General features: G+C 44.9%; 1 protein-coding gene across 5 annotated transcripts in view; it reads right to left on the bottom strand.

Annotated features, from left to right (window-relative positions):
* LAMA3 (laminin subunit alpha 3) overlaps positions 1 to 12,676 on the bottom strand; it is a 279,433-nt gene extending 266,757 nt beyond the window's left edge. For 3 of the 5 annotated variants that reach the window (XM_054537712.2, XM_054537713.2, XM_054537714.2), the window contains exon 1: positions 12,124 to 12,671. In XM_054537712.2, the coding sequence (XP_054393687.2) occupies positions 12,124 to 12,417 (294 nt within the window). In that variant the 5' untranslated portion in view covers positions 12,418 to 12,671. Of the gene's footprint in view, positions 1 to 12,123 lie in introns of all 5 variants that reach the window. The other 2 variants (XM_054537716.2, XM_063716859.1) reach the window with 1 other exon arrangement.
* Between the last annotated feature and the right edge of the window lie 2,043 nt (positions 12,677 to 14,719).

The raw sequence follows: 14,719 nt of genomic DNA, 5'->3' as shown, positions 1-14,719 counted from the left end.
GCTCATCTTCCTAATCTACAAACCTCACAACATCTGTACCCATATACCTGCCTACCGTTGGTATGGAGAAGCTCCTGTCCCCTGACACACTCTCTCTCTCTCTCTTTCTCTCTCTCCTCTCTCTCCCCACTGCATCTCATTTCTTCCTTTCTGCTAGATCATTCTGATCAGGATTAAAACAAATGTGCTTGAAACAACCTCGCACTTTCCCCCCAGTCACTCCATTTGACCCACACTGACTCTCTGGCTGTTTCTCAATCACTCCAAGGCTGCTCCTGCCTCAGGGTCTTTGCACATGCTGTTCACTCTCCCAGGAACACACTTCTCCCAGACTGAAGTCTCTTTTCGGCAGTCTTCCTTAGCAACTCCATCTAAAGCAGTGCTGTCCTCCACCTCTGTATCTATTCCCCTACCCACTTCTCTTCATCCTCAGCAGGAATTGCAAATCATTTCCTTTTTAAATTAGCCTCTTTATTGGATTGTAACTGCCCTGAGGGCAGGGTTTCATCAATTTTGCTCACTACTATAAACCTAGATTGGTATCTGGCACAGGGTAGGCACCCAGTATTAGTTGATTTGATTCATACATTAAAATGGCAGAAACTATATTTAGTTACTCAGAAGTTTTTAACCAACCACAGGAAGGAAGGCAGTAATTGCAGACTGATACCTATGTCACTAAACTCAGCTATTAGAAAGCACAGTCTAATGAAATCTAGACTCGCTTTTTCTACCCTAACGGAAATCCATGTGTTCCATGAGCAGGGCCTCCCCAGAGCCGATTCTCAGCTCCTAACTTCTGACCACTTGCCCGCTCTGGCCAGAAAGCTCCCCTCATGCCCAACTCAGCTCTTCCATCTCTGGGCAGAGTCTCACCGGTTTCAGAGACTTCTCAGGTACTCACCTTCCTTGCTTATCATGGCCAAATCAGAGAGGAAAGAGAAAATGAGAGTTATTCTTTTGATCACAATATATTTCTTCATTATGATTTATTTCCATTCAAAAAGAGGTTTCCCAGGCAACGATGCCTCATTCTCCTAATCTCTGCACTTCATCACATCTGATCCCTTTTATCAATGTCTTATTATTTTGACTTCCTTACCAAAATAGATTTCTCAACAATATTTAATTAGAGTTACCACTTATGACTGGGCGTGGTGGCTCATGCCTGTAATCCCAGCACTTTCGGAGGCAGAGGTGAGAGGATGGATTGAGCCCAGGAGTTTGAGACCAGCCTGGGCAACATGGCAAAACACCAGCTCTACAAAAACTACAAAAATTAGCTGGGCATGGTGGCACGCCCCTGTAGTTCCAGCTACTCAGGAGGCTGAGGTAGGAGGATCACCTGAGCCCAGGAGGTAGAGGCTGCAGTGAGCTGAGATCATGCCACCGCACTCCAGCCGAGGTGACAGAGTGAGATTGTGCCTCAAAAAAAAAAAAAAAAAGAAAGAAAAGAAAAGAAAAAAGTCACCATTTATTAAACATTAACTGTGTTCCAGATGCATTATGATTTACCTCATGTAATCCTTATAATAACTGTATGGTGTCCCCATTTTACAGATGATGAAACCAAGTCTCATAAAGCTTAAATAACTCACTCAAGGTCATGTCTTTAGGAAGGAATACATTTAAAGCCAGCTCTATTAATTCCAAAGCCCATACTCTTAATTACGACACTGTACATCTACTTTAGCCTCCTGTTACCAACGGGTTCCTTCTTGAAAGAACTCAAGAAGTTCTTTCTGGAAGTCTTAAAGCCCGATTTTTGAACGGTTTCCATGCAATCCTCTTCCTTCTACTTCTCTCGCTATTTTCCTGTTCCCTATGTGGAGTGTTGACATGTTACTGTTACAGGAAAGGGGGCCTGATCCAGGCCCCAAGAGGGTTCTTGGATCTCGTGCAAGAAAGAATTCAGTGTGAAGCAAAAGCAAATTTATTAAGAAAGTAATGTGGTAAAAGAACAGCTACTCCATAAACAGAGTAGGGCATTCCCAAAAGTAAGAGGAGGAACATGTCTTACCCAGGTAAGGTAAGGACAAAAAAGATCATGGATCTTTAGGTAAGGATAAATAAAAGATTTTATATAGGATAAGAAAAGATCATGGGGAGATGTGCTCTGCTACAAGGGTTTGTGATAAAGGATTAATTTTCGTAATTACTATATTTTGTGAGAATCAATATTATTATCTTTAAAGCAAAATTAGGAATGCATTTGTTCTCAAGATATCGGGATATTAGGACACTCCCAAGTCTGGGTCTGCTTAGTAAACATTATCAATCTATTCCCCTAACTGTAAGCATCTCCAGGCTAGGAATACCTAGCTTTCTGGGAATGCAGCCCAGCACGTCCCAGCCTTATTTTCCTAGCTGTCACTCAAGATGGAGTCTCTCTAGTTCAAACGCCTCCGACATTACTGTCAGTGGGGTGTTTGGTAGCTTTAATGATATGTAAGTCATCTGCTCCAAGGCAAACGCAAGTTTACAAGGTGGGCCAGGCCACATCTAGGCCTGCCCAATTAATACCCCAAACCTAAAGTACTTCCTCTTGGCCTAGATTTATGAAAATAGGTCTTTCCTGGTAGTTTACCCAATCAACCAACAACTACTGATCTATGAGAACCAGACACCTTCCTCAAGGAGATAGTCTGACCCCAACCTGACTCATTCCTCAAACCAGGTTTTTCTCTCTCAGTTCTGTTTCAGTCATTATTTTAACCCCTTTATGAAACAATTACACTTTTTCCTGCTTTCTTTTCCCACATTCCCAATTCCCTCATCTCAGCTTTTTAGTTTTATCACTCACTTAAATATTTTTGAGGACCAGAAAGGGTATCAATACATACAAAAATAAAATGAAATATGTATAAATTCTAGAAAGACCACAGAGGTCTCACTCAGGGACAACATTCAAAACATGTAACAACAACAGTCATGTGGCTTTCTGAGTTCCTGGAACACACCAAGCATGTTCCTGTCTCAGGGGCCTCAGGCCTCCGGGGTCGCCCTCTCCCAACCTCGTTGTGAGGCTGCCTTCCTCTCAACCCTCAGGTTCCTCAGGTTTCTGCACCAACATCACCTCCTTTCTTTCTTTTCTTCTCTCTCTCTCTCTCTCTCTATCTGCCTGCCTCAGCCTCCCAAACTGTTAGGATTACAGGCGTGAGCCACCGCACCCCGGCCATCATCTCCTCTTTAATTTTTATGACAGAATCCTGTTTATTCTCTCTAAGGCAAAATAACAACCTACAATTATTATATTTACTCAATGGCTACAGTCTCCCCATGGGAGGTTAGCTCAGTGAGGACAGGGGCCTTTTCTGCCTTGTAACTGTACTTCCAGCCCCTTATATCACCATCCCCTATACCTGGCACATAGTAGATGCCAATAAGTATTTGCTAAATATAGAAGTGAATGGACATTACCCACAAGTGCGTGGGCATGAATGTCTCCAGGCAGCACCATTCTTATTAGTTGATTGGAATCTACTTTAAGAATCACCTCAAAAGTCAGTCTTCCAGCCTCTGCTGAGCTTCCAGCTGTTAAAGCGGTCAATTAAGACAATGAGTCCAAATGAAGCACCAGCCCAGACTTTATTAACTTACTGTGACAATGCAGGCGAGAGATAAAAAAGAAGAGAGGTGGGCGCGGTGGCTCACGCCTGTAATCCCAGCACCTTGGGAGGCCGAGGCAGGCGGATCACAAAATCAGGAGATCGAGACCATCCTGGCTAACACAGTGAAACCCCGTCTCTACTAAAAATAGAAAAATTAGCTGGGCGTGATGGCAGGCGCCTGTAGTCCCAGCTACTCGGGTGGCTGAGGCAGGAGAATGGCGTGAACCCGGGAGGCGGAGCTTGCAGTGAGCCGAGATCACGCCACTGCACTCCAGCCTGGGCGACAGAGCGAGGCTCCGTCTCAAAAAAAAAGAAGAAGAAGAGAAACAGGCTGGTTCCCCAGTGTTCCATTTCCCCCCACCACCCACCCCCTCCCACAAATTCATGTTTTGAAGTCCTAACACCCATGACCTCAGAATAGGACTGTATTTTGAGACAGGGCCTTTAAAGAGATCATTAAGGTAAAATGAAGTCATTACAGCAGGCCCTAATCCAATACGCCTGGAATCCCTGTAAGAAGAGGAGCTGGGGACACGTACACATGGAGAAGAGACCATGTGAAGACACAGGCAGAAGGCGGCCGTCTACAAGCCAAGGAGAGAGTCCTCAGCAGAAACCAGCCATATCCATGCCTTAGACTTCTAAGCCTCCAGAGCTGTGAGAAAATCAAACTGTGCTGTTTAAGCCACCCTGGCTGTGGTACTTTTTTATGGCAGTCCGAGCAAACTGACACAGGTTGAGTGTCCTTTATCCGAAATACTTGAGGCCAAAAATGTTTCAGATTTGGGATTTTTTTTTGGGGGGGGGGGGTATTGGAATATTTATATTATAATTACCAGTTAAGCATTTCAAATCCAAAAATCCAAAATCCAGGAAGCTCCAATGAGCACTTCTTTGAATGTCATGCTGGCACTCAAAAAGTTGTGGATTTGGGAGCATTTGGGATTTTGGATTTTTGGATGAGGGATTCCCAACCTGTATGGTGTACTAGTAAGGAAGTCTCAGTGGAGGCACCTGGGAAGAGCCTCAGCCAAGGCTCCTGATAAGGGAGCCCCCAGAATAGAGGCTCCTGGGTCAGGAATGCAGATATGCGTATGAGAGGCTCCTGAGCCAGTAGAGCCTGCATCGTTGACCAAAACTCCCTCCAGAAAATTGCAATGCATTCACTGTGCACTAAGTCAGGTGTGGGGAGGGCAGCTTTCCCCCATGAGGCCTCCCAAGTAAAGCCTTGTAATTGCAAATGTTGGGGGCTAAAAGATCGTACAGAGGATTTTGACCTAAAGATGAAGTCCTCACCCTCCTCTTCAGAAATCATTTCAGTGGTGCAGCACACTTAGCACAGGAAGTTCTCTGTAGCAAATCCCAGTACTTTGTGCTGCAACATTACACCCTCCTTCCTATTTAATCTCCCATGAAGATGGAGAACCGCTGCTTACAAACATCTTTGTAATGATTCTAAAGGCCCTTGGCCTCCTCTTCCTCATATTTAGTCAGGCAGTTCTACTGTGGCTTGCTTCAGCTACAGTTTTCTTAAGCTGCAGTGACAGTCACATGTGGAGTAGCCAGAGAAAGACCACACCCCAGAACCAAGGCAAGTGATCAAAGAAAATGAGGATGCTGCAGGTAACATCAAGTATAGGAAAGGTTGAAAGAATCTCTTCTAAGCCAGCACCTGCTCAGAGAAAGAGAATAAAGAGTTCGTCTATCAGGGTGCAGTAGCTCACACCTGCAATCCCAGAACTTTGGGAAGCCAAGGCAAGTGGATTGCTTGAGGTCAGGAGTTCAAGACCAGCCTAGGCAACATGGTGAAACCCATCTCTACTAAAAATACAAAAATTAGCCGGGCGTGTTCACACATGCCTGTAATCCCAGCTACTTGGGAGGCTGAGGCAGGAGAATCGCTTGAACTTGGGAGGCAGAGGTTGCAGTGAGCCGAGATCGCACCACTGCACACCAACCTGGGCCACAGAGCAAAACTCCGTCTCAAAAAAAAAAAAAAAAGGGATTTCACCTGCTCTTAGCATTTCTATCAGAAAATTTTACTTTAACAGCTATATTTTTATTCAAAGAAAAGTCTAATAAGTTTACCTAGAAGATAATGAAATAAAATAAAAGAAAGAGAACTCAACAAGTTTATAACAAGCTTATTTAGTGATTTTCCTAATGAAGTCTCCCAGAATATTCTGCTACTTTTTCTAGTTCATCAAAAACATTTAGAATTCAATGGCACATTAAAGATACAGTAAATGCTAAGTCATCACAATAAAATAGGAAAGCAGCCTGGAAACAGGTAAGAAAATTTAAAAGTCTGAAATGTTTGCATTCTCATCAAATTACTGTGCAAACTATCTTGCATAGAATCTTTGCCACCAATGTCTTTCATGCATACAAGTGTTTGGCAATATTTAGTCTCTGCAGAGCCAATCCCACGACATAGGGAATAGGAGCTTTCATTTCACAATTCCATCCCTTCCCTCCCCTGAAGCAGCCCTCTGAGCCCTCACTAGTAGTGAAGGAATTGTCCAACCACTGGGCTCTGTTCAAAAAGTGGATCCAAGGCTCACAGGTATTCACCACCCCCAAACTCGGGCCACCCCACATGCATTAAGCAAGGATCAGGGGTAAGACACACACAACACAGCTTACTGCCATAAAGAAGTGCACATATTTCTCTATTTTTTTTTTTTTGAGATGGAGTCTCGCTGTGTTGCCCAGGCTGGAGTGCAGTGGTGTGATCTCAGCTCACTGCAGCCTCCACCTCTGGGTTCAAGCAATTCTCCTGCCTCAGCCTCCCAAGTAGATGGGATTACAGGCACACGCCACCATGCCCAGCTAATTTATTTTTTATTTGGCCAGGCTGGTTTTAAACTCCTGACCTCAAGTGATTCACCCGCCTCAGCCTCTCGAAATGCTAGGATTATAAGTATGAGCCACCATTCCTGGCCTTAAGGATGACTCATAATGTGCGTGATCTCTAAATATTTGTTCAGCCTAGAGCTCTTCTCATTCTTTTTAGGGGCCACATTTTGAGTTATCAGGTTGCAAAGTCTCACAAACCAAGACCCTAGAACTACACACAGAGCCTCATGCAGGGTCCCCTCTCTGCTGCTCTCCCAAACAAGGATAACACGCATACACTGAATGATCAATACAACCGCTGGTTAACTGAGTTAAAGCTAAAGTTACTGCATTAAGTTTCTAAGGCTGCCATACAAAGTAGCACAAACTGGGTGGCTTAGAACAACTGAAATTTCTCTCTCACCATGATGGAGGCTACAAGACCAAAATCAAGGTGTCAGCAAGACTGCCCTCCCTCTGAAATCTGTAGAGGAAGTATCCTTCCTTGCCTCTTCCAGCTTCTGGGAGTCCAGTCCTAGGCATTGGGTTCAGCCACTGCATCAGACACAGCAGGGCCACACCTGTCTTCCAGAAGACAGATTGTTGAAATTCAGGTACTTTTAATATCAAACAGCAATTCCATCAGGGTGTTGCTCTGATAAGTAAATTCTATGGTGGTGTTGCCTTTTGAATATTTCTTCAAAAAGCATTGATGGGGTGTCTAAGACAAGCTTCTACAAGGAAACAGTGCAGCATCCTTTGCACAGGAATTCTTTTCTATAGGGCATCTCAATACTCTGTCCAGACATGAACAGGAAGACAGGGCCCCACCCTCAGGAAGCTCATGATCCTAATAAGGAGACAGACATGAAAATGGATGGCTCCAAGGTGATAAGTGGAATTAGCAAGGCAATGCAAAGTTTAGCTGGAACTCAGAGGAAGGAGTAGTTAGCATGTCTGTGACAGCGTAGTATGGCGGGTAAGAGCATGAATTCTGCAGCCAGAGTAACTGGGTTTAAATCTGGCTTTACCACATGTTAACTGTGTGATCTTGGACACATCACTTAACTTCTGTGTGCTTCAGTTTCCTCATTTGTAAAATAAGCATGCTAATTGTACCTCCTTTATACATTCATAAATTGTTGTGACAATCAAGAAGTCAATGTGTAATATGCTTTAGACCTGTGCCAAGCATCAGTAAGTGTTGTCTGTGTATGTTAAATCAATACCCTGCATTAAGCAGGGGAGCAAAGCCCCTCATTACTAAGCAATTCCTCCTTCTCACCATTCTGCCCCCTATATTTGGTATCACTCCTATACACAGTATGCACAGTATATGGTGCAACTTGAAAGTAACGGAGAACTCACTTCTATTTCCCACCTCTCACAATTAAGATGTGCATAATCACTTTAAACCCGTATTACTCTCCAGTTAATATTCATTTATTAACTCCACATGTATTTTCTGAGCTTCTAGGATGAGAAAACCACTGAGGGAATACAATATGTTTTTGACACTGAGAAACTGGCAGGGCACATGGGACTCAAGGAGCTGGCTTTCCTCAGGGCAGTTTCCACCCTGTTGACATGAGGGATCTAATCAGTGCCCTATGACCTCATTCAAACAGTTCTTTATTGCAAAGCAGAAAAAGACTGTCTGCCTCTGAGCAGATGCAGCCCTGCCCAGGTGGCCCCACTCACCCGCTTGGCCAGGAATCCATGTATGTAGCACAACCATAGGCAGCTCCATTGATTTAGACCACTCAGGTGCCACTTAGTAAATCTTTTCCTAACTAGGCAAATGGTTCCAGAATGCAGAGAGTTAACACAGGTTTCATAAATGCCTAAATTACAACCAGGAATAAATGTATGATCTGGAAAAATGTATTATTGCCACTAAATTAACCTTAAAAATTAAAATCTCCCCCCAAAATGTTATTTGAGCTGATAAGAAGTATCTTTAAACAAATAATATCTAGTTATTAAAACAGTACTAAAACAAGTTACTATTTCTATAATATAGAAGGCTATAGAAGTCTGTATGCCAGTGGATTATTTAGCATGCCAAATGTGTTCAGTATATAATGCACCGTACATTTCTCTTTTTTTTTTTCTTTTTTTTTTGATACAGAGTCTCACTCTCAAGAGCTGAGGGAATCCTGCTAGCAGATCTACTCTACAAGAAATGCTAAAAGGAGTCATTCAAGATGAAATAAAAGACACTAGACAGTAATTCAAAGCCATACTAAGAAAGAACAACAGTATAGGTAACTACATATGTAAACATAAAAACCAGTATTATTGTATTTTGGGGTTGTTTTGTTTTGTTTTTGAGATGGAGTCTTCCTCTGTTGCCCAGGCTGGAGTGCAATGGCACGATCTCAGCTCCTGGGTTCAAGCAATTCTCCTGCCTCAGCCTCCCAAGTACCTGAGATTACAGGCACCTGCCACCACGCCCGGCTAATTTTTGTATTTTTAGTAGAAACAGGGTTTCACCATGCTGGCCAAGCTGGTCTTGAACACCCAACCTCAGTTGATCCGCCCACCTCGGCCTCCCAAAGTGCTGGGATTACAGGCGTGAGCCATCATGCCTCTCCATATTTTTGGTTTTTAACTGCTTTTTTTGTATATTATTTAGAAGATGAATGCATATATAATAACAATAATTATAAATTTATAATAATGAACAATAATGTATAAAGATGTAATTTGCAACAATAACATAAAGGACAGAGTTATATAGAAGCAGGATTTGGGATGCTATTGAAGTTAAGCTAGTATCAATTCAAACTGGATTGTTATATATTTAGGATACTAATTGTAATCCTCAGAATAAGTACAAAAAAAAACTAAATATATATAGAAAAGGAAATGAGGAGAGAATCAAAATGGTAAAAATCAATTAAACCAGAAGACAATAATAGAAGAATTGAGAGTAGCCAAAAAATACATAAGGCATATAGAAAACAAGCATCAGAATGACAGAAATAAGTCTTTTCTCATGGAAACAAAATTTTCTAACATTAATATTTTCCAACAAAAGATTTGCAATGAGTCTTGAATCTATTGTTTAAAACATCAAAACGGGCCAGCTGTGGTGGCTCATGCCTGTAATCCTAGCACTTTGGGAGGCCAAGGTGGGTGGATCACCTGAAGTCAGTAGTTTGAGACCAGCCTGGCCAACATGGTGAAACCCCGTCTCTACTAAAAATACAAAAATTAGCTGGGCATGGTGGCAGGCGCCTGTAATCCCAGCTACTCGGGAGGCTGAGGCAGGAGAATAGCTTGAACCCAGGAGGCGGAGGTTGCAGTGAGCCGAGACCGTGCCACTGCACTGCAACCTGGGAGAGACGAGAGAGACTTCGTCTCAAAAACAAAACAATACAAAACATCAAAACGTAATACCTTTCTACTAGGAATGCTGAATACAACTTGGAAGTGAACAATTACTGGCCAAGTTTCTACTTCTAAAAATTTTTAGGCTAACTGAAGGATGGGGCAGAGCTAGAGCTATAGTACCATGATTTAGTAGCTTAGACAGCAAAAGACCTGTACAGTCACTTGGGGCCTCTCACTTCGAAGGGCCCCTTGCTTACTTCAATGCTGTGCTGTCACCATCTTGATATTTAAAATAATTTTTTAACAAGGGTTCTACATTTCCACTTTGCACTGAACTCTGTAAATTATGTGACTGGTCAATGCAGTTCTTCCATTTGAATCTACATATTTTTTTAGGTATCTTTTCAGCTATAACAACCACTAAAATCAAGTATAACATAAAATCAGGCCAGGTGCAGTGGCTCATGCCTGTAATCCCAGCACTTTGGGAGGCCAAGGTGGGCAGATCGCTTGAGCCTAGGGGTTCAAGACCAGTCTGGCCAACATGGCAAAACCTTGTCTCTACAAAAGATACAAAAATTAGCCACACATGGTGGCATGTGCCTATAGTCCCAGCTACTTGGGAGGCTGAAGTGGGAGGGTTACCTGGGCCCGGGAGGTGGAGGTTGCAGTGAGCCAAGATAGCACCACTGCACTCCAGCCTGGGTAATAGAGTGAGACCCTGTCTCAAAAATAAAATTAAATTAAAAACTGAATTGTTATAAGAGCTAAACTAAATTTCTCAAAAATAATTATACACACAATTATATTTGCATATTTGTGTGTTTATAAACACACGATCATAAAATAGAGAAAGCAAAATTATTTGAGGACTGTTAAAATTAAAAGTATTTTCATCATTGTTATTTTACATTTTTAGTTTCTTTTCTTGCACGTTTTATAACATAGATAATATATAAATATGGTAAAAAGTATTTTCATCATTGTTATTTTTCCTTTTAGATTTCTCTTTTTGCATGTTTTAAAATATGCACAACACATATCAGTATAATACATGCATGTAGTTTATGAGTAAATAAGCACATATGGCACTAGATGTTCAACAACTTGTCATTTACGGAAGTGCATGGTCAAAAGAGTTTCTAAAACACTAATCTAGACACCCAATGATAATCTTGCTCTTTTAGAACCCAAGCTCCAAAATCGCTCCCTCTTCCCACTTCCTGTTCCTCAAAAATACTTTGCAGAAGAAGGAGGCAATTTGGGCTTAGTGTCGAGGATTTGAAGTCAGGACTGGATTCAAATTCTCCTGCCCCTTTGGGAGGTCAAGGCAGAAGGACAACTTGAGGCTAAGAGTTTGAGACCAGCTTGGGCAAAATAGCCAGACTCTGTCTCTACAGAAAAATAAATAAATAAATAAATAAATAAATAATTGCCAGGCCTGAGGTTGCAGTGAGCCGAGATCACACCATTGCATTTCAGCCCCGGCGACAGTGCGAGACTCTGTCTCAAAAATAAAAAATAAAAAATTGCCAGGCACGATGGCGCACGCCTGTAGTCCCAGCTACGCCCAAGGCTGAGGCGGGAGGATCCCTTGAGCCCAGGAGTTCGAGGCTGCCGTGAGCCGTGATCGCACCACCGCACTCCTGCCTGGCGATAGAGTGAGACCTGTGAGTAAGGGCCAGGCACTGCAAGATGCTGCTTGAGCTGCACCGCAACGTCGTTTGCCCAGGGTGTTCGCGGTGAGGCTCGGATCTCTGAGAGCCATTTTATCTCTGTCCGCCTAAGGTCTCATTCGCCCCCAATGACTGGATGGTGGCACTTCAGGCAGTGCAGTGAAGTGAATCTTTTCAGTAACATCAGAGTGATACCGCTGTTATAACCTAAAAATTCTCTCTTAAAATACACCACAGAAGGTAACTGCCACCGACTCCTCCGAATAAGGCCCGGGAGGTGGGGCAGGAGGCGCCCCTGAACCCTCGAGGACTCAAGCCTGGCGGGACGCTGCGTGGGTGACGGAGGCGGGAAGGGCCGAGGCGCCTGCATCTCTTAGAGCGCAGCCTCACACTTTCCCCTCCACCAGCCCGAACTTGACCACAGCCTCGGGTCACCTCGCGTGCTCCCCCTCCTCGCCTCGGGCCGGTGGTGCCCGTGCGGTGCTTCCACGGGATCGCTCCTGGGTCGAGGGCCCTCGCGCGCGGGGATGGGGGCTGCCCTTCCCGGTCGCCCGGAGCCACTAGCGCGCGTGAGGAAAGGGCCCGATCCCTTCTCCGGGTGTCTGGCCGGCGCGGGAAGGAGAAGGCGCGCCCACCCCGGCTCTCTCCGAGGCCCTCACCTGGATGGTGTGGCCGCTGCCTGGGGCGGTAGGGCCCCCGACCAACTTGCAGTAGAGCTCGGGCTGGGGCCTCCCCTCGCCGGGTCCCCTCTCCCCGCAGGTGGCGGTGGCCCAAATCCTCGCCGCCTCGGCCAGGTTGAAGTAAGGCGGGTGAAGGCTGAGCCCGGCCGCAGCCCCGGAATCCCGAGCGGTCGCCCCCCAGGCTGGCAGCACCCGCAGTACCAGCAGCAGCAGCGGCGTCGGCGGCAGGACTGGCCCCGGTGCCCGACCCCGAGGCCGCGCGGCCGCCGCCATCCAGCCGCGCAGCGTCCTCCCGCCTGTGCAGTCCGCAGAGGGGCTCGGGGGCACCGCCGCTCTCCGCCTGCGCCTCCCGGACCTGAAGCGCCAGGACTAGCACAGCCCGGGATATGGGCGGCGCCGGGGCCGCTCCCCTTGCTCCACGCGCTGGAAGCCCGCAGCGTGGGGGTGGCCTCTCAGCTCGGGAACCTGCTGCGGCTGGAGCGGGCACGAGCCGGATCAGGAACTGACAGCGCTCAGCCGCGGGCCAGCAGACGGCGTCTCTCCCGCGCGAGGCGCGTTGCAAACTTCGCGGGCGGGGGATGGGAGAGGCGTTCCCGGGCTCCCACCCAAGCGGCCGGAGCGGGAGCCTGGGATCTTCGAACCCTCCAGGCGCCAGGACAGAAATTAATTAGATCGTTCTCCTCTCTGGATACTCACTGCTCAGGTCAAAGCCAGAAAATCCACCTGTGACCTAAGAGTAAAGGAGGCTTGTAAACGAATTTTGTTGAGAGCAGAGGAAACTGCCACTACCTACAGAACTCACATCAAAGACATTTCGATTTCCCAGCCAAGTGTTGATTCGTCAACTCCTCAACACTGTGCACCTAGGATCCCTGTGGCACTGCAGCCACAGGCTGAGCCAGGGAACTGGGAGTGGTGGAACGTACATATTTAAAAGACAGCCAATAATGCAAGTTGTAATTTGCCAACCTGGAAAGGAACCTTAGAGGAAATCCTTTAGATACCTTATCTGCTAAATTTTACAAATAAGCTAAGAGAGATTGAGTGAGGTACGCCACCTGCCATGATGGCCTCAGAGCAGGGGAGACCCCCTCCACCCCCGACCCTGGACTGATGCTTGGTCTTATATGCAGAACACCCTACTAAAACAGAACCCACAGAGGCCCTCTAAGCAATTAGAGGAATGCAATATTTGTACAATAAAAATTGCAAAACCTCTTTGAAAGAAATGCTAAAAGACCTAAATAAGTGGAAAAGCCTCCCATGTTCATGGATTAGGAGACAATATTGTGAAGATGGCAATATTTCCCAACCTACAATTCAACACAATGGATTTTGATAGGGATCAAAATCCCAACTTTTTTTTTTTTTTTTGGCAGAAATTGACAAGCTGATCCTAAAATTCATGTGGAAATGCAAGAGACCTAAAAACCCAAAACGATTCTGAAAAAGAATGAAGTCAGTGGACTCACGCTTCCTAGTTTTAAAACTTAATACAAAACTACAGTAATCAAGACAGTGTAGTACCGACATAAGGATAAACATAGATCAATGGAATAGAATTGAGAGCTCAGAAATAAACCCTTACATTTATGGTCACTGGATTTTCAACAGGGTGCCAAGACTATTCAATGGGAAAAGAATAATATTTTTAATAAATGCTGCTGGGAAAACTGGACATCCCAAAATAATCTAGTAGGATCCCCACCTCATACTATATACAAAAATTAAAATGGATTTAAGATCTCTAAATTTTACATTTAGAGAGCTAAACTATAAAGCTAAAACTGTAAAACTCTAAGGGAAAAACACAGGAGTAAATCTTCGTGACTTTGGATTAGCAATGCTGTCTTAGCTATGATATCAAAAGCACAAGCAACAAAAGAAAAAAATAAATTGGGCCGGGCGCGGTGGCTCATGCCTGTAATCCTAGTACTTTGGAAGGCTGAGGTGGGTGGATCACCTGAGGTCAGGAGTTCAAGACCAGCCTGGGGAATATGGTGAAACCCTGTATCTACTAAAAATACAAAACTTAGCCAGGCGTGGTTGCATGTGCCTGTAATCCCAGCTACTCCAGAGGCCAAGGCAGGAGAATCACTTGAACCCGGGAAGTGGAGGTCGCAGTGAGCCAAGATCATGGCACTACACTCCAGCCTGGGCAACAGAGCGAAAATCTATCTCAACACACACACACACACACACACACACACAAAGATAAATTGAAATTTACCAAATTTTAAAACTTTTGTGCTTCCAAGGCACCCTCAAGAAAGCAAAAGATGGCCAGGCACAGTGGCTCATGCCTGTAATCCCAGCACTTTGGGAGGCCAAGATGGGTTGATCACCTGAGGTTAGGAGTTCAAGACCAGCCTGGCCAACATGATGAAATTTTCTACTAAAAATACAAAAATTAGCTGGGCATGGTGGTGCACACCTGAAATCCCCGCTACTAGGGAGGCCGAGGCAGGAGAATCACTTGAACCCAGGAGGCAGAGGTTGCAGTGAGTTGAGATTGTGCCACTGCACCCTAGCCTGGGAAACAGAATCCATCTCAAAAAAAAAAAAAAAAGAAAAG

Source organism: Pongo abelii, chromosome 17 (assembly GCF_028885655.2).
Source record: "Pongo abelii isolate AG06213 chromosome 17, NHGRI_mPonAbe1-v2.0_pri, whole genome shotgun sequence".
NCBI classification, from domain to species: domain Eukaryota; kingdom Metazoa; phylum Chordata; class Mammalia; order Primates; family Hominidae; genus Pongo; species Pongo abelii.
Note: the sequence above shows the minus strand (reverse complement) of the source record. Positions and strands in the feature narration are given on the sequence as shown.